This window comes from Myiozetetes cayanensis, unplaced genomic scaffold, assembly GCF_022539395.1.
Source record: "Myiozetetes cayanensis isolate MyiCay16 unplaced genomic scaffold, myiCay2020 scf18, whole genome shotgun sequence".
In the NCBI taxonomy this organism is placed as follows: domain Eukaryota; kingdom Metazoa; phylum Chordata; class Aves; order Passeriformes; family Tyrannidae; genus Myiozetetes; species Myiozetetes cayanensis.
In genome coordinates, this window is record NW_026087389.1 from 11,786,389 (window position 1) to 11,808,429 (window position 22,041).

General features: G+C 48.8%; 1 protein-coding gene across 1 annotated transcript; it reads right to left on the reverse strand.

The window, feature by feature from the left end:
• Positions 1–6,839: 6,839 nt before the first annotated feature.
• Positions 6,840–18,717, reverse strand: GATA2 (GATA binding protein 2). Its single transcript, XM_050313191.1, has 6 exons — positions 18,574–18,717; positions 17,520–17,999; positions 16,216–16,815; positions 13,406–13,551; positions 10,315–10,440; positions 6,840–9,493 (listed from the first exon to the last, which is right to left on the reverse strand). The coding sequence occupies exons 2-6, from the start codon at positions 17,746–17,748 to the stop codon at positions 9,194–9,196; spliced, it is 1,401 nt and encodes a 466-aa protein (XP_050169148.1). The 5' UTR covers positions 17,749–17,999; positions 18,574–18,717; the 3' UTR covers positions 6,840–9,193.
• Positions 18,718–22,041: the final 3,324 nt, after the last annotated feature.

Below are 22,041 nucleotides of genomic sequence, written 5' to 3' on the forward strand. Positions count from 1 at the left end.
TAGTGTTTCCATCTCTGGGATTATCCAGGTCTTTCCTTCCACTGGAAGAAAATTAACTTCCATCTCTCTCAAAGTTAGCCTGCTGTAGAACTGGTGGAGAAAGAGAGTAAAACAAGAAGACAATGCAGCAGGGGAGCATTTCTTTGCATCTTTCCTGGGTAGAAGCACTGTCCCTGTTCCCATCACTTGCAGGACCAGCTGTGATTTCTGGCAATGCCAGACACAGCCAACACCCTCTGGGTTCCTTTCCCTTTCATTGTCCCTCTGGAGAACAGGACTCTTGTTAAAAACCCTGCAAGTGTCATTGAGAGCCAGCTCTATTATTCACCAGCCAGTGAAGCAAGACAGGCATACTCTCCCACAACCTAGGGATGCCCCTCTGATCTATTACCAATGGGACTATCTTTAATGGGATCAGAGCCTGCCCTTTTTCACATCCCACAGGGACAACACCTGCCCACCAGAGAACAAAGAAGAAACCTGTTGTGATGGGAAAAAAGACAGAGTTCTCCCCAGAGAGGCAGTGAGGCCGTTTGATTGAGAGCATCTTTCTCCCAGCCAGCTGGTTTGCCAGCAAAACAACCAACTAAACTTCATCTTTATGCAAGAGAGAAAATCTCTGTGAAGCAAATGCCACAAGTCCAGTTTTACTCACCTATATAAACCTTGAGGAATCTGGGGACGTCATTGCAGAAAAAGAAGGTAAGGAGCAAGAGGAAAAATATTTATGCCTAAAACCAGTATTTAAAAAATACTTTAAAAGGGTAATTTCAGTGCAATATTTGAAATGCTGCAGCAAAGAGATCTAACTAGAAGCTTCTTCTCTAACTTGTCTTCCTCAAAAGGCACAACAGTTACCATTGCTGTAGATTCCTCTCTAGCTTTTTACAGAGGTGCAGCATCCCAGTCAGGCAGGTGTGATTTCAGCTGTGCTTTGTGTATGAATGTCTTCTGGAGACTGTCCCATGTGTGCACATCTGCCCAGGAGTGCCCTTTGTAGCACTCCCAGTCCTGGGTCAAGAAACCAGGACAGGACCAAACAACCCACATTTCCTCGACAGTGGCACTAAACTCCAAACCAAACTGCGCCTTCTTTTTCTCTGTCCATTTCTCAAATCAGAGACTATAGGCTAGGTTGCTGATGCTTATCCTATGAGCTGCCCAGAGTAAAACTGCTTTATGAGCATGGGTACAGGCTCCAAGGGGGTCAGAAGAGTTGCCTATGACCCAGGGGCCCCTTTCTGGTACATGCTTCGTTAGCCCTGTCCAGAGTTGGAGTGGAAGGACTCAGGCATTCTTGGATGTGTTTGTGCATCCTAGTTTCTTTGGCAGTTCTGTGATTCTGGCAGAAGTGTAATTGTGAGCAAAGCTTTATTCCAGTGGATGCGTCACGTAGCAAGAAGTTCACCTTCAGTTAGAGAGGATCTTAATATGACCTTCCGTAAAAAAGGGGCATTGTTTTGAGTCATTAAACAGCTGCTGTGTCCCACCCCACTAATGGTTGCAATTCAAGAGTGAATAATATAAGCCTTAGATAAACAGCCGGTAAAATAATTTGGGATCTTTCCTGGCTGAGGGAAGCAGGCAAGTTACTCAACAAAAATAAATTATTATTCTCACTGCCTAGGAAATGAAGTGTTCTCCTTTTCATCACGAAGTGGGCTGTCACACAAAATCTCTTCCCGCCCTTCTGGAAGCAGCCCAATGCCATTTGCAGTGCTCTCTTGACATATTCACTTTCATAGGAAGCAAGAGATGGTTTTAGTTTGGATTCGCGCATCTTCTGTTTTCCCTTCCGACCTTTGTCTCCTTCTCTGTCCCATCCTCAATCTTATTAAAAATAGCCCTCCCAAACTGCCCTTCTACAGATACAAACACCACCTCCTTTCTTGAAGCAGCTGCAACATGATGGCAAGAGAAGCAAAAGTTTCCCCAAACCACTCCCTCCTGCGAAACGCTGGGTGTCTGTTCGGTACACGCTGTGTCTGCTGGGCTGGGGCAGGACTGGAAAGAGCCAGACCTTGGGTCTTGGCCTCCATCGGATGAACAATTTCCCGTTGAAGGTTACTCACTTCCTGTTTTCCGTATTTAGACAATCTGGGCCTATGGGGAGCTTTGATTTGTTGTAAACTTCAGCTGGTTTAAACGTTAAGTCGCGGGAGACCGAGGTGAGGGGGAGGAGGGGAAAGGCCTAGAGACAAATTAGGGCTATTTAATACTGCAACTGTGTTCTCTCGCAGTTTTCTAGTGCCCATTAGAGCATGTGAAAGGAAGGTCAGGGGCCGACAGCCTGGGAGATGGCGAAAGGGCTGCTTCACAATGGGCTGGGGCTGGAGGCGGTGCGTGGGGCTCTCCCGGTGTGCATGGACAGCGGTTGGAATCAGCCGGGTGATGCATCCAATGACTAATCCCTCCAGTGTGTCATTTTTGCCACAGACAGCTGTACAGAGAGGCAAATGGCAGTGCAACAGCTCCGCAGTGAAGGCAGGGAGGAGCCTCCAAGGTAGAGAGTGCTGTGCCCTCTCCCTGTGCCTATCAGTACACACCACACGCTGACATTTGTTAGAACTTGCCCAGAAGTTTGCTGGACTGGAGCAAGTCAACACTTGTATGTAACTGATAGGGCAGGTCATGTCTTTTTTATGCCTGTTTTGCAAGGGTAAACTGAGGCACGGAGTGTTGTAACTTTGTTTGTTATCAGAAAGTGAGTGTGCGAGGGATTGGGGTGAGTCCTGGCACCAGTCAGGCAGTGGTCTGTCTCCAGAGATGTGCTTTGTCATTAAGAATTTCCCTGTGCTGGCAGGAGTTATGCTTGGAAAGAGAAAAATAGTGTGCAGTCCAGAGTGCCCGTGGGCTCAAAGGTTATGTGAATGATTTTGGTCTGTTCTTTTTTGTTCATCTAGTTCTATTCTAACAGATTAACTCCGAAATTGGGCTAGTTTTACTTCCAAATTTTACAAGGATCAACAAAAAAGAAGAGAAAAATAAAATAACAGATGGGTTGAAATACAGCAGGAGACGGTAAATTAATCTGAATTCTACAGCAAAATCCAGTAGGGATTTTCCAGTGATGTCTTGAAATCACTCTAACAGTATAACCTGCTACCAGAATGCCAATGTGGGCAGGTGGGAGTGAATTAAAGAACCAGAGATAAAAAAATCACAATCAAAATAGATTAAAAAGTGTCCCAGGTAAAGAAATCTGCCATGTACTATCTGCCTGACAGAGAGTAAGCAGAAGCTGAATCAAGAGCCAGAGCAAAATAAAAGCACTGGGGAATACTTTGGTGAAGCACTGAAACGTTTAGGAGAAATAAGGGTCCATGTCCACACTCTGGCATTGATAGGCCTAACTCCAAATGATTTACACAGACTCTTGACCCTCCTGAGGCAGAGTCAACTTTCCTCCAAATGACTCCCTGCAGCCCAGAGTGCAGAATCACAGAGAGAGGTGCATGGGAGCAGGATACAGGCAGGTAGCTGTTCTCTGCTTGGCATTGTTGCATAGGCTGGGTTAACATTATACTTCCCTGATTCAGTTTTTATAGACCAAACAGTAGCAGTTCCGTCCCTGTGGCATGCTGAAACCTTCCCCTTAAGGAGGGGTTAGTTCTGCCTTGTCGTTCAACCTGCTAGATGTTTTCTCTGATGCATCTCTCACCCTGCAATTGCGCTTTGTTCAGCTGAGCTTTTAGTGCTCAGAAATGCAACTTAGTTCTTACTGCAAATGCTGGGTAGTTCTGCAGTCTCTTCCAGAAGTGTCCTTTGAGAGGGCCCTCAGCCTCCCAGCAGCACCTTGGTGCAATTTGAGCCCTGGGTTTAGGATGAGCTCTGGATCTGACAGGGACACATCAGACTGAATTGGGATTGACTGCAAAGCTGGCACCATGGGGAATTGCACCCAAAGCTGTTCAAGCAAATGGTGTCTCTGAATCAGCACCCGTCGGCTGCCCTGATGCTGAGGTTTGATCTGTTAGATCCAGAGCAGCCTGGTTTGCACTCATTTCACCATGCTTAAAGAACAGTCGCTTAATCTCACTTAGAAATGTTTACTTGCAAGGACCAGATGGCCCAGGGAGTTGGGCTAAACAAAGCATTTTACTTCTAGGTCATGCATTCTAATCCAGTCCAGGTTGGTGATAAATGAACATACTCACCTGATAGCCACTTTTGGCTTCATTTTTGGTTGTTTTTCAGGCTAATTTCCAAGGGGAGATGTCACACCACAAAATCTCCCTCTATGCCCTGCCACAGTTGGTACTGATTTGACTGTCTCTGCGGAGAAGCCAAGGATCAAATGCTCCATGGCGCCAGACTGTTTTCTTTTGCAGCCTGCAGGTAAGGGGAAGTTGTCCTGTGTCTGGCTGTGTCACGCCTGCTCTGCGGATGGGCAGGATTTCAGTTTGAAAATCTGCCGGTCCAACCCCTTCCACCAACGTGAAATTAATGGTAAAAAAAATAGGAAAATGTTTAATTGCAGTTGACATATAGGCATTCTCTGCTATGAACTTTACACGCAATCACAGATAACAGCATCAAAATTAATGCCTGCTTCCCACTTGTCCTGCTATAAGCAATAAACGTTTGGCAAGTCAGTAAATAACAAAATTCTCATGTGGCCATCTACAGGTCACCAGGATACTTAAGAAGTTTGCGTTAATTATACCATGTTTGCCATCAAAGAGGGGATATTAACCCTTTCGGGTTGCTGCAGGAAAGCAGTGGAGTCGTTTGAAAGTAAGTAAATGAAATCTGGTCACTAAAAGTGCAACCTTTGCAAAATAATAATAATAAAAAAGGGATTTTTGAGGCAAAAGCCTCACTAGACATCATGGAAAATACGGCACCTTTTCAGCTTTCCTTTTATTTATTTTGTATTTTGACATCAAACACTCCCTGTAACCTAATCTTCTTGGCTTTTGATGTGGCCGTGGAGACATGACAATTAAGCACGGCTTAAAACAATAATCCCAACAACGGGAAGCAAAGGCAAGTAATGTCAGGGTTCCCCCCTCACAAAAAGCCTGTCCCCCAGTGTTTGGTGGTAGTGAAAGGACCATAAATCCCAATTTGTTGCCTCGATATCTGCTCTGTGCTTACACTTTACGTTGAACTTTACACACTTGCTCCGTTTCCATTCCCTGCTGTTTGTTTTTCTTTTGCTATGCAAAATGTCTGGAGACAAACACGATACACACGTTGCAGAGAGATGGTTTGATCTTTCACAGATTAGTGCCACCTGACAAACATGGGATTATTTATTATCTGTGTTGCAGGAACTGCTGAAGCCCCGGCTCAGAGAGACACGCTCCTCCGGGCACTGGGGGAGGCACCACCCCTCCTGACAGACAACCCAATGGATTATGTCCCTGATTCTGTGAGCAGGTTGGACCGACCCGGCAAAATGCCTGCAGAGAGGCAACCCCGAGGTAAGCCCTCCTCACAACCCAAACGGGTGTGTAACGTCCAACCAAAGAAAACAGCTTGATTATTCTAAATTATTTTAAAGAGATGTTGTTAGTTCTCCAATCTCAGCTATTCGAAGATGGAGGGAGAGTGCCTGAGTTTAGTTATAACCCGATTTTAAACCTGTCTGAAAAAGAACATGTTTCTTTTTAAATGAAGCTTGCACGGTATGCTATAAACTGCCTTTTTTTTTTTTTTTTTTTTTTTTAGTGGGTGTTTGCACTAAGCCTTGCTAAACAAGTTAGAGAGATGATTAACTCGTCTTAAATGATGCGGGAAGGCCTCGTCCCAGTTGCGTGTTCTTCCTTCAGCACATCTAGAGCTGCTGTGGCTCCTTGTTACTCGTGAGCAGGGCTTGCAACCAGGGCTGGGCAGGAGGCTGCACGGGGAAAGAGAAGCACTGAGAGAAAGGGCTGGAATTTACTGAATTTGCACACTGCTGAAAAGGGAACTCAGGTTATTTTTTCCTTAGTGAGTAAAGAGTTATCCCCAGGTTGGTTTCCACAGAAGTGAGGCACACCTCCCAGGGGGTCAAAGGAGGAAACTCAAAGTTCATTAGCAGTTTTCTTGAAAAATATTGTTTCAGCAGGAGCAGTGCCCACCCCTATAGATGGGGGGGGGGGCTTTGCAAGACTTCACTTCACTTTGTAAGGCCCCAAGAAGTTTCCTGGTCAGGCTCAAGCGTGTGATGAGAGCAGCCGCGAGGTCTTGGCAACGGGAGATCTGCCCGGTACGCACTCCTCTCCATCCTCACGTGCCAGCCCATGTGCACACCCCCTGCACCCACAGCTGCAACCCCTGTTCCCAGGACAGCGCCAAGCAGCTCCCAGCTGGCCATCCATCCCCACTGTGCTCCCTTCTCCCCACTGATGGTGACAAATGGAGGGAAACGGGTGGGTTTCCAGATTGACCCTTCGGAGAACTTTGCCTACTCTAATACAGGTCCTGCCTTGAAACCCATTAAGCAGCTGGCTGCTTTGCCGCGTTTATGGTGCTTTTAAAACGTGTTTTAAATTCAAAAGTATTTTCTCCAAATGCTTAAAAAAAAAAGAATCTCAGAGAAACCACAGTTCCTCATCAGCAATGTGGCTGCTGCCTCAGATTTTAAACTGGTATAGAAACTTTAGCACACTTAACTGCGTGACCTCGTCACCCCAAAACAACACCAGAGAATGAGCTTTTGTACCTGTGCTTTTAATACCAAATCATTCATCAAATACTTTTTTTTGTCCTACCCGTTAGGTTTTCAAAATATCATAGACTGCTCTGCATTAAGTTTAAGCTAATAATTCTACTGGCAACAACGACGACAATAATTTTACCTCTCTCCCTATTAAAAGAAGCTTTTATGACATGAAGCTGGGCACAGGCAGTTTCACAAAAAAGGTATTTTATTATTCTTAGCAATATTCACCTTGAAGGAATATGAGGAAAGCATACACTTTTTACAGACAATATATAAACATGTTGTACATAATTAACAATAACTTAGTTCACTAATCCAAAAATAAGCAAAATAAAAATTAAAAATAAACCCAGAAAATACTGAAGAAATTTTTTTTTATGCTGATACAAGTACAAAATAATTTAAATCTCGACTGCCGTTGTCTATGCTGCAGTGACTGACAATATATTGCACTTTGTCAACTGTATCAGTAATCCCTGTCTTCCACCCACATCCCTTCCCCTCCGCTCAAATCCTACAGAATTGAGTTGGGTACAAATAATGTACAACTGTACCATTGTAAAAGGTAAAAAGTAAAAAGGACCTAATTCTTTACCTCAATAGATTATAAATTCTTATGATTTTTCCCAACCAATTTAGTTTCCCATTTATTTCCACTTCTTTACAAAGTGCACCTATATGCCTACACAGACCAAAAAAAAAAGAGGAGGAAAGCAGGATTTTCATGGCTGCTTGGTTCTTAATTATAAAATACTAGAATTACATGTTTAGAAAAAAATTAACATACATCCATTTTTGTTTCGTTCAGTTTTTTTTTTCTTTAAAGCAGGACTTTTGCAGTAAAGATACAATTTGGCTTGATCCAAAAAAAAAAAACCAAAAAAAAACAACAACAAAATAGTTAAAATTTTAAAAAAATAAAATAAAAAGCTTGTCACAGAGTTAAGCTTATGTGGTTTACATTATCAAACCCCTCCGTTCATTGGGGCATTTTCATCAGAAGTATAGCTAAATATGTACACTGTATGTTATACTGGAGCTTGTGTTCACGAGAGGCATCAGATCATAACAATCAATAGAATACACTTCACATTGGCAATAGCTTTGTTTTCTGTCATTTACGTACAATATGGTTTAATAATGGGAGATTTAAATTTCCTTTTTTTTTTTTTTTTCTTTTTTCTTTTTCGTATAAAATCCACTACGGAAAACAGACGTTCCGCTTACAGAACGATGCTTTCCCTCATCTCATCAGCTGTCGCTGTGTCTGGGATTTGACGGATGTGTGAAGCTCAAACTGATTGTCTCTCTTTCTCCCCTCTCCAGTGATCTCAACCCCATTTCTGCCCTTCCTCCCTGTGAAGTCCACCGGGGCCTGGATGCCTGAGACAGCACACGCGCTGGCCGGCTGCGTGTGGACCTGGTGGCCACACTGCCCGAAGTTTACCCAAGCAGCTAATCTGCATTTTTAAGCAACAGCTGCCAACACAACAGAACAAAAATGCTTCAACCTCTAAGAAGTCTGTGAGTTGGATGTTTTTTATGCCCTGTGATGGTTTCGGCTGCGCTAGAAGTTAGCTGCAACGCAGTCTGGTAAACGCCTGTATCTCGCCTCTTGCTAGTGCAGGATTGCCTTCCCGAGAGAGTTTTCTCTCCCCAGCAGTTTGTCTGATCTAGGTGTCTGTTTTGAGGAGCAACAGGGTAGGTGGGAGAGGGGCTGTTTTTTTAAAGAAATCTTTCATGTTAGGGAAAAGAATGAAGAAATTGTGTCAAAATAATCACCATCTTGGGCACATTAAAATCCCGTATTATGGATACATTTTTGCTTTGTTCCTCCCCCTCGAAATCTTTTCCCCCTTACTAGTAATTTTGCATGGAAGATAGATGGAGCTAATCCAAGAGGGCTGTCGAGTATGTTTCCCCTCTCCTCCTTGTTTTAAAGGCAGATTTTCTTGCAGGGTAGCCATTGCAAATGACAGCACAAAAACATGCAATCAGAGGGGTTGAGGCTTTTTGTGGAAAACAAAATAAATATGACTTTGCGTCTGATTTTAAAAATTACGGGTTTATAAAGATGTCCTTTTTTTTTTCTTCTTTTTTCCTCATCCCAAACAGAATCCACGATAGAAATCCAGCATGTCTGGCTTCCAGTGAGCCAATTCCATCCTGGGAGGCTGCTTACATCTCTTTACAATATTCACAGTAATAACAAAGAGAGAAAGGAAAGCCAGTTCCAAGCTTTTTCCTTCAGCTTCTGCCACCTTTTGCTTCCTGCTGGACCATTAATTATCGAACAGGTGAGTTCTGTTTTCTTATACCTGAGGGGGCAAAGTGCATTACAGGCACCACTACACATTTCTGCAGAAGACCCATCATTTGCAAGGTTTTAGTCCAGCATTAAGAGTTAAAACCACATGGGAACAAATATGCCCTTTTTCCATCCCTACATTCTCCTCTTGGCAGAACGTTTTCTTACTTGGTGTCATCTTAGGCAAAGCCCCATGTTCTCAATCTCTGGGTGGGTCTCTTGGTCATCAGGTTTTATCCCATGGCTGTAACCATGCTGGATGGGTGTGGATGTCCGAATGAGATGCTGGAGGATGGGTGGATGGGGGTAGGTGTTGGTAGGATGTGTCCAGAGTGGCTGAAAGGGGGCAAATGCCCCATGGGTGCCATGTGACTGGCAAGGGCAGCAGCGCTGAAGGGAGATGACTTCTCCTGCATGCACTTGGACAGTTCCTCAAAACACTCAGAGCCTTTCTTGCTTTTCTTTGATTTGTTGGACATTTTCCTATTCCTGGTCTGAATTCCTTCCTTTTTCATGGTCAGAGGCCTGTTCACCTGCAAGAAATGAGAAAATCAGGCTCATGCAGACAAAATGACCTTATTGTGCAAAAATGAAAATATTTGGACGGCCCCCATGTGTTTTTCCTGGATGGAGACCTTTTTCTGGCCAAAAAAAATGGTGTTTCTCTCTGCAGAATTTGTTTATATTGATTTGTTTAATAAAAGAACACACACAAAAAACCCCTAGACATGAAAAACAAATTGAACTGAATTTGGCAGCTGATGACTCTCTTTCCCGTAGGCTTACCCTCAGTCCTCATACATTTCCTAACAGAAGATCAAACTAGGAGGCACATGCTGACCCAAATTCAGTCCTAAGACATGAGCAATGTTGTACCAGTAACCTCTGTTACTTACAGTTTAAATAATGTTCCAACATGTCAAGCGATTCCTGCTTAGGAATAATTTATTAAAAAAAATAAATAACACAACAAAGCCTTAGATATAATTATTTTTACAAAGCCAGAATGCAGATAGCCCATCAGAATTAATTTTTGCACAGAGCCCATTCCAAATGGCCTCTCTTTTTTGGAGGGAACGGCACAAAAAACATAGTTAAACCAAGTGTGGCAGCTCTATTTTGCCTGGTTTGCCCAAGCGTTAGAAGCCAAGCTAATACATTGTAATGTCACTGAACTTAGCATCACTATGCTGACAAAGAACGGCTGTCACTTCCCAAGGGAACCTTAGAGACAAGGAAGGAATAAAACAACAACCAAACCTCTGAAACCAATAAAAGCCTAGTGTACACCATGCAGTTAAGACATCAATCCCGGCCAGGCAAGCAGCGACACATGAGATGAGTAAATACTCACATTGTGCAATTTATAGTAGAGTCCGCAGGCATTACAAACCGGGTCCCCGTTTGCATTACGTCGCCATAAGGTCGTGGTGGTTGTCTGACAGTTGGCACAACAAGTCCCTGCTCTCCTGGCCGCTGACTAACCAAAAGAAAAAGAAAATTAAAATGTATCGCCAGGAGGAGGGAGATCACGAGAAAGGTCAAATTGGACTCAATATTTAGGTTGGGAAGAACTAGTTACTAAGATTTGACAGAGCATCGGGGCTGGAGGAAAGCTTCTGTCAGGTTTTGCATTTTATAGATGTTAGGTTTTTGTTTAAATTTAAATATTCGCCTATGCATGCTGCAGTTTCAAGCCCAGTGGCACTGTGTGTGCAGAGGAAGTAAGGAGACAAACAATGAATCTCTAACTCCACACACAAAAATTTTAGAAGGAAAAATAATCTGTTTTTTCGGATTTTCCCTTTGCGTAATGCATCATGGAAATGCATTTGCCTTTTTTCTTTTTCTTTAATGAGTGATTTGGTTTGTGCCAATGTGGAGCTGGGTTTGAAAACAGGGAACGATCTTAAAGAATGTGATTTTTACCCCTACTCTGGCCCTTGAAAGGTGGGCACAAAAGAAAACCGACCACATTACTTAGCTGGGTGCAGTATTTATCAGAGCCATCACTGAAAATTCAGTTTGCATTTACAAGTGAAAGGGAGAAAACAAAACCGGCTCCAACTTTCTTTAAATATTTAGCAAACCAAATTTCATGCCTTGCAGCAATGATTCCGCTGACCCGTCTGCAGCCTCTGTCCCTGCTCAGTTCCTTGACTGACAAGCCCTCAAACAACTGTCTTAAAAGAAAATAAAACCACCAAAAATCCAGCACCCTTTCCTAAAACTATTGTTCTGCCAAAACCAAGGTGAGGGGAAAGAAAAATGCCCAAACATTCACTGAATGTCCCAAAACAAGAACAGGAAAAGTAGAACAGCAGGCAGCCAGTGATTCCTGGATGGGCCCTTGTCTAGCAGACCCCACAATAATGCGTTCTTTGTGCATGGATGGTGATGTGTAAGTGTTATAGACAGACTAACTGCACCCCATATTTTGGGAAATAATTTTGTGTTAGCTTCAGCCTTGCCTCTGTAAGTGGTCAGAATACAGTCCATTTTGTGCTACTGAATTAATGCTGAGGACTCAATATTTTCTTAAATTAAGAGTTTACTTCCACAAGCGTATCAATCGTGGTCATTCCCTGGGGGCCTTGCTCCCTGGATATTTCTGCAATTAGCCACAGAGAGCCGTGGGGTGAAGCAGCAGCAAAGCTCAGGATAGCACAGGGCATCTCCGTGAGCACAGAGCCGAATCCTGGGGCGGTGGGTTTACCAGAGAACTCTGTGTGCTTCCCTGCCTGCCCGCCCCGGTGGGGAGCTGGCGCCGCTGGAAGCACAGCCCGACCCTCTCGCCAAAGAGGAGCCCAGGGTTCTGTTCTCACTTGCTCCTGATTTACGCCATGGCCCTCTGTAACTTTCCCAAAGCTGATGGACGGTTTAGCAGCTTTAGGCAAGACTCAGGCCCTCAGAGACTCATATATTTCAATCCCTTACTCGCCCGTGAGAACAGGCCAAAGGCAGAAAGAGGGGGTACCCCCTACTGCAAATGCACTCATGCAACCCAAACACAATTAATGCCAGACGTCCAAACGCTGACATTATTAATACGATCACTTTGCTATTGCATGGCAGATGAACAAATTGCTAAAGATGGCCATCTCCTCTCCCCCGCAAACAAGCAAACTACAGTGGAAAAAGGGGCAATAAACAAAGCTGTAAATCAATTAAAACAAAACAACATGAAAACAACTATACTAGAAGAAAACCTCCTTAGTGTCCCCCAAACCCTGCACAGTGAGCTAAGTATAACAGTCTCCCCACACGCTGGAAGGTGGAGACCTATGTTTGCATATTTGAGATGGCTTACTGATACTCAACTATGCTGCCTAACTCTATGGCCTGTCCCATTCAGTCTGGAAAGCACTTGAGCCTGAGAGACGATAATGTTACACTGTTGTCTTAACATTTTTCTATATGTCAGTCACTTTAGAAGGCAAGTCATTAAGAAGCTTGCATAGTTGAAATTCTGACTCACGACAGAAATCTTCTGTATCCTATCCCAGTGTTAGAGCAGTAATGCCAATTTTCTGCTCTCCAAACCTCATTGAAACGTGCCCACAAATAGCTAAGAGACTTAGGCACCATAAATCACAAAGCTCCAAAAAATATATTTATTATTCTTAGCATTTTACGCATTATTTGTGGAGTAGAGTGTATTAGAAATTTCAAAACAGCAAGCATGACTGGCAAGGCTTGCCTATAGAAACTCTCAAAAGCTTTTAGAGTCAGGAAACAGATACACAAAGTTTCCTTATCTTTAACGTACAGATATCCGGATAGGAAACTACTACCAGGAGCTTAGAAAGGACTTTTTTTTTTTTTTAAATCACTCAAATGAAAATACAAAGTATAGGTGACTCCATGGAAAAATAATACGAATTTTTTTTTTTTTTAACAGTAGGGGATTGTCTGGGGAGAGAACCAATATTAATATTGCCAGGGAATATGAGTGAAAATTACTTCATGGCTTTTATACAAATAATTATTAAGTAAGGAGCAGTAGCTTTGACTCATCTGATTTGTTTTGCTTTTTTGGAGCTGGAACTTTTTTTTTTTTAGTACACGGTGGAGGACATTCGTGCTCATAACCCTTTCGCTCCCAGTATGTGCCCAAAACGTCCCAAGAGGCCAAATAAATGAGGAATTAAATTAAAAGCTGTCATCCGAGGATAAACGGGGAGACGGATACACGATATCCCGCGTGCATGGTGAGCGGCGGGGAGGCTCGGGACAGAGGCGCTCGGCGGCGCGGTGGTCTGAGCCGGGATGGGGGTGGAGAGGGAGAGATCTGCCCCGAGGCACGGCAGTGACCTCGCCGTGACTGACCCCCGTGTACAGCTCCACGCAGGGGCTGAGCAGAGACGAGACACGTTTGACTTGTGCCTGTGTGTGGTCCCTTTGCCTTATTTATCCCCAAACCCGGGAGAAATAGAGACACCTACCAGCCTCCGCTTAGGTTTAATGAGAGGTCGGTTTTGACCGTTCATTTTGTGGTAGAGCCCGCAGGCGTTACACAGGTAATGCCCAGTGCCGTCTCTTCTCCAGAGAGGGGTAGCAGTTGCTCCGCAGTTCACACACTCTCTGCCTTCTAAATGGAAACACGAAGAAACCGGATTTCTTTCTTTAAAAACAAATTCACAAAAGCTTTTTGCATTGTCCTTTAGGCATTTTTCAGAAGTCAAAACAGTGTGTTAATTCAAGCACATTCAGACAGCAGTGACATCTACAGCACATGCAGCAAGGAGCTCAGTGTTTCGAGAACTCCCAGACTCCGGTGAGTATTTTATGTCATGATCAGAAATGGGCAGCGCTCTCTGCAAGGTGAGAAAGAGTGACACTCTTATTGTGTCAGATGGAAGTTTTCGTTTCAGTAACGAGAACTCCTTTAGTTCTCACTGGGCACCGCTCCCCTCCTGTGTCTTTTGCACTCCGGTGGTTAGATCCTGTGTTCTCCTGCCACAAATACACACGTACATGTGTACACAAACACACACACACCTGCAAACACACCACACGTCAAAGTGAGAGTCAAAGGAAGACGTTTTCTGCAATTAAATCTAAGCAAAAAGACCTCCCATTCTGTGCTTTCTTTTTTGTTGCAAATGCTGCAGGATGAGAAAGTAGAGCCGAGCAGACTGGGAATGGATACAGAATGCCAGAGGCTCAGTTATTATTTTTGTTCTAAAAGCAGAAAAACGCTGTTAATGCTGATCTTTGGGAAAGTTCAGTTTCAACAAGCACTCTGGAAGTTACTGTAAAAACCGGGCTTTGAGTGCTTTTCTGTTTCTGTGACTTTTCAACAATCCAGTTTGGATTTGGTAGGGAGCAGTTTACCTTATTACTGCCTCGTTATTAGTTTTAGTAGCACAACTTGCTAAACACAGCATTGTAGAATGGCTGTTTTAAATAAAACCCAGCACACAACTTCTAGATATCTGTTTCTGCCTGCGAAAGCTCTCTGTTAAAAGTTCATTTGCCTCGGATGGTTCGAGGGCAGGTCTGCTTAATATAGAAATCTCTCTTAATATAGTTTATGCAAATCCTACAGTATTTAACTGGAGAGGAAATTCTTTTTGCTAATAACTGAAGCAGGCCACATTGAGTTCAGCAGGGCTTGTGTCTCCTTTAATCTAGAGAGTGGGTAGCTTTTAAACAACACAGTCTAGAGTGAAAAATGAGGGGAGCTCTGCGGCGCTGCATTTGTAGCTTTTGTCCCTTCTAGGGCAGGAAGCTGCAGGAGTCGTTGTGTCGTGAGTCTTAGTTTTCCTACAAAAACACTGAGTGGTCACGAACTTTCCCCAGTTCCTTGCACTGGGAGCTCCCTTACAGAAAAAAAAAAAAAAAGCAACTGTAAAACAAAACAAAAAAAGCTCCTTGCTTCCCCCATCTAAAAATCATTGGTGGCTACAGGACAAAAATAAAAAAGCTACTCAAGATCCATCTATCTTCAGAGACCTGGATCTTGAATCAGTTCCCAAACTCAGGAGGTTCAGGCTGCCAGTTGCCTTTAGTTTCTTCTCTCTGAACTACCAAAAAATATGTACACACAGCAGCAACTGCCTTGAAAGAGTGACAAAGAAAGAGTGTATTTTTCCCCTCAAAGGAGCCATTTGAAACAGAGCTGATGAGCTTGTCAAATAGCTGGTATTTTTGTTGCAAAACTCGTAAGAGATCACATTTCTAAATTATTGTCTACTTAAATAAAAACATGTAGCATACTCATAAGCAAATATGTGCAATAGAATACATACCCAAATGTCTATAGAGCCACGTATTTTTAAAGGGCTGTTTAAATTCAGTCTCAATATATTTTAGTTAATCTCCTTCCATTGGTGAGGATGTTAAACAAGGAAGGTCAGAAGAATTACACAGATTGTCTTAATTCGTCTGTCTAATTGTGTAACCACTGTGATTTCAAAGTGGGATCAAAACTTGGTCCATCACCTAATTTGCTGATTTAAGACTGTACTTTTAGGAAGAAGTGCTGGGAGTGGTTGTGAACACGGGAAAGGTTTCCAGGCAGTTGTTTGGAAGCAAAGATACGTCTGGTTCAGGGGCAGGGGAAAAAAAACCAGAGTATTTTCTAGTTAAAGTTGGGCTGGAGTAAGTTAGCAATGACTGGACACCTTAGTCTTTTCCACTGGTATGTAAACTGTATTTGAACTTTTGCTCTTGTAAAATGTGAAGGGAAGAAGGCCCTCGCGATCTGAAGGGGACCGGCCAGGGAAGTTTCGCTTTCATCCTGCGCTGGGGCCTTGGGTGGCGTTAATGAAGAGATATGGAAATTATGGAGGGAAAAATACCTATCACTGGGAAGTCCCCGCATGTCATCTGCAGGGATTTGCCTGATTTGGGGCAGCAGTGTCAGGTCTGAGCACCTCGGGAGGCTGAGGCCTGCCTTTCTCCGAGGAAAACTTTTTTTTTTCCCATTTAAATCCTTCTTTGTACCACACACTCTGCTGGCTCAGACTGCCCCAGTCCCGTGCCCCGCGGCCCCTTCGAGCGCCCTGTGGCCGGTGCCCGGGTGTGCTGGCACCCACAGGAGCCTGGTCCAAGCTCCATCTCCTAGTTTAAAAACCCAAAAGAGCGGGACCAAGCAGTCACCTTCCCCTCCGTCCCGAAGAGGGCCGACACAAGCACCCAGTCTCACAGCAGCCTGCACCCTCACCCCAAGAGCCAGCGTAGACACCCATCACCCACACCTAGGACGCGGTCGGTGCGCGGCGGGGAGGCCACGGGCTGCGACACTTACCCGAACAGGACCTGGCCTTGCTCCGCGGCTTGGGGGTGAAGCTGGACGCGGGGCCCCCCAAGAAGCTGCCCGGGTGGAAGAGGCTGCTGCTGTAGTCGTGGGCTGCCGGCACGTAGGAGGGGTAGGTGGGGATGGGGTGGTGGGTGGAGGGCTGGGCCCCCATGCTGGTGAGGCTGCTTCTGAGCGGGCTGGCGCTCTCCATCTTCATTCCCTCCGACAGCGACACTTGGTACTTGATGCTGTCTTTGTCCTCCTGCCGAGCCCCGGCAGAGGAAGAAGGGGAGGCGGCACTGGTGGAGTTGGGGTCCGGGGACACTTCCTTGGGTGGGGTCGGGGGGAAACCGAAGAGGTGGGAGCCGGAGTGTGAGGCCGGGGTGAGCGAAGATACGGAGGCGGTGCTGGAGGTGCTGCTGCCCGGGTACACAGAGATGGCCCCAGGCGCTCCGGCTGCCGAGGGGTGCAAGGGTGTCTTGGTGAAGGGGCTGACGGTCCAGGGGTTGTGGTGATGGGCAGACAGTGCCGCCTTGCTGCTGTCCAGCCAAGGGATTCCGGGGCTGTGGATAAGATGAGGCCGGCACATTTGACTCCCGGTCAGGCGGGCTGTAGAAACACAAGAGCGGTTGGGATCAGCATGGGGCGGCTCAGCCCGGAGCGGCTCTGGGAAGTTCCCCAGCTCCCCGTGGCTGGGCAGCTCCTCAGTCTGCCGGCAGCCGAAGGACAGCCGGCCACGGGAGAGCCTTCCCAACCCGGGGAAGAGCAGCCAGGCTGACGCAGCAGCCCCTTCACCCTGTCCCAGCCGAAGGAGATATCAGCCAGCCTGGCGAGGGGGAGCAATGGGAGCAGGAGGGGACCCAAGCACCCCGCTTCCTCCCACCCACCCCACCCTTGAGAATAGACAGCAAACCCCTTTCCGCATTATCTTCTGAGCTGTCCTAACGCACTCTCTTCGGCTCCTAAAAACACCCTCAAATAAAATCCATCGCCAGTTTGAATCGGTTTGTATTTTGCATCCGGGAAGCAGCTGTGTCTGAGAAGTTTTAGCCTCTGCGCACACTATTTCCCCTTCCTCTCTCACTCCCCCCTTTCTTTCCCTGCCCTCCGCTAGTCCTTGGTTATCCCTAGGGTTAAAATCCACCCGTGCCTCCCTTTCTATCCTGTTTTAGATCTCCTTTTCCCTGGATCCGACACACCGAAGTGGCCCCGAGTGAAACTTCTTGCCCCTGCACAGGACGACCGCGGCCCGTACGGAGGGGCCCGGAGCCCTGGAGGAGACGGCGGGGAAGGGGCCCGGGGTGCTGCTTTACCGTGTGCCTGGCTGTAGGAGACCCTGGCCCGGGCATGGGCAGAATTGGCGTAGTAAGGGTTGCCCTGTGAGTCCAGGTGGTTGAAGAAGACGTCGACTTCATCCGGAGGTAGGAGCTGCGCTGGTTCCATATAGTTGTGAGCCAGTCCGGGGTGGTGGCTCTCGGGGTGCTGCCCGTTGAGCACGGCGTGGTGGGCCATCCAGCGAGGCTGGTCCGTGGCCACCTCCATGGCCTCGGGCCTCTCCTCCCGCCCACCCCCGGGCCAGGAGCGAGTGGCGCTCGGTGGGGGTGGTGGTGCTGCTCGTGGGGTGGCTTTTGGCTCTGCTGATTGGTTTTAGGAGATGGGGTAGCTTTTCTTAGAAAGAGAACCGCCGGGTCACTGGAGCGCACCCTCTGAGGGGATGGGGGGAGGACCCCTGAAGTCAGCGTGTCCTTCTGTCAGCAGGCGTAGCCAGGTCCGGGGAAGCGCCGGGGAAGCACCTGTAGGGAGAGACGGGAGGGTTTAGCGGCTCGGCAGCCTGGGGTGCGCTGCTTGACGGACCGGCTCCCGGCAGGGTTCTTTTCCCAGCGGTACATGGATGGGGAGGGGGAAGCAGAGCCCCTCCCCCCTTCCAAAAATATCCTCTCCCCAAAAGTCCTTGCCTTGCGCCCTCCCTGCTCATTGTCCCACAAAATAAACAGAGCTCCCATTTCAAACTCTTTACCAAAAACAACAAAAAACCCACCCCAAAGAAAACAAACGGGAAAAAAAAAAAAGAAAAAAAAGAAGAAAAAAAAAAGGAAAAAGCTTTCTTCCCCCCCCCTCCCCCGCTACAAACGTCAACAGGAGTTTTTCCAGCTGGCTTCAAAAGCGGGGTAAAAAAAGGAAAAACGGCAGAACTAATACAGCATACTTCTAGCAAGAACTCCGAATGACACAAAAGGAAAAGGAGGGGGAGAAATGTGGAAGGGAGAGAGGAGAAGAGCGGGGAGAAGGGTGTTTGGAAAAAGCAGCGAGTGCGCCCTGGCAGCGGCGCGGCGACCCCCCCGCCCTCCTCCCTTGCCCCACACTTACCCGGCGCGGGAGGCTGGGTGGCGATGGATGCCGGCGTGGAGGATGCGAGTGCCGGGAAGAGGGGGAGAACGGAGGGCGAATAAAAAAAGCGAAGAGGGAGAGGAGGGGGGAGAAGCAGAGCGAGGGCGAGAGGAGGCTGGATGGAGGGTGTTACTCAGATGGCAAAGCCGCTGCTCTGGCCGGCTCGGTCCCATCCCCGCGCATCCTATATGAGCGCTGGCGCCAGCTGGCCGCGGCGCCGCAGACGGGCCGGGGCGCGCAGGGCCGGCGGCCGGGCCAGCCAATCCCGCCGCCCCACACCGCCCCCAACCGCACCCCCGGCCCCAAACGGAGCCGGCCCGGAGGGGGGAGAGGGTGGGGAGGACGCGGCAGACCCCCTCCTTCGCCCCCCTTCCCCCGCTCGCAGCATCCTCGCCCGGCAGCGCCGTTGGGGGCTTTCCCCGCCCGGGTTCTGCACGCCCCTGCGGGGCGGGGACGGCAAAATAAGGGGGTCCCGCCGGGGTGTGCAGGGATGCGGACGGGGCGAGGGGGGGCCGGGGCCGGCGAGGGAGGACGGAGTGCGGGAAGAGCTCGGCGATGGGCCCGGTTCCACCGGGTGCTGCCGAGACGCGGCTCCCAGCGCCGCCGCCGGGATGCCCGGGGCTGGAAATCGGCACCAGGGAGATAAATACTCTAAAATCCTTTAAATCAGGCAGAGAGGGGCGCAGCCGGGAGCGGGACAAAACCCCTGCGTGGTCGTTCCCATAACGTTAGTTTAAAATAACTGTCCGGATCGGGGAATAAAATAATTAAAAACGAGTAATTGCGAGGCTCCGCTACAGCCCCGGGGACCGGCGGGATAAGCAGGGCCTGGCCGGCGGGGCCATACCGGGCCGGCTGCGGGGCAGGGACGGACCCTATCTGCTCCCCGGCCCGCAGCGCTCGGGCTGGACTCAGGATGGGGTTTCCTGGCCACTGTGGGCCCTGGGAGCCAAGCCGGGCCAGGGCAGAAGGGCGCTGGGACCGGCTACAGCCTTCCCAGTGAGGCTGCAGCGCCGCAAACACGCTTGTTTTTCCATTTTCCCACTTTTTTACTTAAAAAATAACGAACTAACCATCATGGTTTTAATATTTGCAATTATTTAGTTGCTTTGGGCCGGGAAGCAGAGGCGCATCCCCAATCAACAGGAGTTTTCTGGGGAGTTTGCGGTGCAGCTCAGCGGCAGCAGCCGGGACGCGGGTCGGACTCTGCCACTCCTAAAGGAGCGGGTAAACCCGTCCGCTTTTGGAGCAGAAAATATTAATAATAGTAAAGTCACAACCAACTCCCCGGAGCGCGGCCGGGCGCTGCCGCAGGTACCGTTTCCCAGGCGCTCCTCTGCTGTTCCTCAGCCGCTGCTTTCGGGGGAAAAGGGAAACGCTGGTGGCATTCCCTCAACCTTCGAGCTGGGTGCGGGGTGAGGACCCTGCCCCTGCCTAGGGAACGGGGCAAAGGCGGCGGGGAGCAGACCCTCCGCTCGCAGGGCAGCGTCCGCGGCTCCAGCCCGACGGCGCAGCCGGGGCAGGGGGCGCGGGAGCCGGTGGGGGCTTCGCCGGGCCCCACGGGGATATTGCGGGCGGGGGGAGAGGGGCGGCCCCGGGGATGCTGATGCTGTCCCCGGGGCCACCCCCGCGGCGGGCAGCCCTGGGGGCTGGGAGCCGGAGCCGGCCTCCCCCGGCCCGACCGCCCCAGTCACTACGACGCCGGGGCTCTGACGTCACCCGTCACTGCCAAATTCGCCAGGAAATGAACTTTTTTTTTTTTCAAATAATAACAATAATAATAATAATGATGACGGTAATAATAATAAAACTCCCTTTCCTCACTGCGGAGCACGTCTGGCCGGAGAGACATGGGGCTCCCTCTCAAACTATTCTTCCACCACCACCCGCTGTCCCCACAGAACCTCTCCCCAGGGGTCCCTCAGTGTGTCCCCCCCGGGGGGACCCACAACGCAGTCCGGCGGGGCGGGGGAGCGGGGGCCGGACTGGGGGAGCCGAAGGCTGGGGCAGGGAGAGCAGATTATGCTCACCCCTCCCGGAATCCTTTCCTCTGACGCCTCCTGCACCCAAAGCCCGGGTTGTCTCGCTCGTCCCGGCTCCCTGACCTCGGGGCTGCGCGCTGGCGCCGGGGCCGCGGCGCCCCTCGCCCCCTCCTGCCGCCGGGGGGTGGTCGCAAGCGGTGGGGCCGGGCGGCAGCTCCTCCAGCGGCTGCCGGGCGCGGAAGGGGCGGTGGAACCGGCTTCTCCCGGGACGGGCTGGTTGGCCCGGGCAGGCCGGGAACAGGCGCTGGGCCGGGCTTGGTGGGAGAGGGCCAGCGGTTCGGGAGGGCAAGTGCCCCCCGCGCTGTGGAGCGTGCCCAGGAGCGTTGGGGCCGGTGGTGCCCGGGAGGAGAGGAAACAAAGCAAAAATAAATTTCTAAGAAAAATTATTTTTAAAAAAGGAAAGTTAAAAGGCAGAAAATCAATCGAGGTTTCTGAAAATCCGGCTTCTTCCCACAGGAAGCGATTTTTTTCTACAATCACCAAAATCACCCAAAATATCGCCCCAAAACGGATTTTTTTATGTTTTGAAAGAAAGGTGAGTATAAAATAAACTCGTACGGTTGCAGGTAGGTCCCCTCGGCGCCTCGTTCTACCCACAGCCGGCGGCTACCGGGGCCGGGGCGGGCCGTGCCCGGGGGGTCCCGCCCGATGCAGCGGGGCAGCGATCAGCTGGGATCAGCCGGGCCCGGCCGGCTCCAGCTCCCGGCCGGCAGCAAAACCGAGTGCCTCGCTAGACCTTTATAATTAATATGGATATTTTAACAACTGCCCTACTGCCATCAGCACGGGGCCGCGATTTTTGTTTTGGGGTTTGGTTGTTGTGTTTGGTTTTTTTTTTTTTTTGGTGGGGGGGGAAGTGGGGTGGGCTGTTTGTTTTAGACAGGTGATAAAATCGCAGTTAACGAGCTGATAATTCGTTCGTGTTTGTTTTAAAAGACAAATTGTAAAGATTAATCAGGCGGCTTGATTTATGGCGAGGCAGACCCCGGCGCTGCCCGGCCAGGGCTCCCTGAAGCCCCCGTCTCGGGTTACCCGGGGGCCGGCAGGCGAAGCAAAACAAAAGGGGCGAGCGGGCGGCGGCGGCAGCTCCGGCCGCGCCGCCTCGGGACAGGATCCCCCGGCGCCCACCCCACCCCCGGGCCGGGGGTCCGGCTGCCACCTCCCCGCCGCCGGGTGCTGGCTGCGGTCGGCGCCTCTCTTCGCACCCACCTCTCGCTTTCTGCACCCCCATCCTATTCAAACCCTTCGCAAAATAAATAACTCCTCCAGCAGGAATGAAGGATTTCTGCCGAGACACAGGCTGAGCTGGGAGGTTTCCTCGCCAGCCGGATAGCAGTATTTTGTTTTATTTTATAATTTTATATATTTTATTATTATTCCCGACGTGTCCCATCCCCGCTGCCTG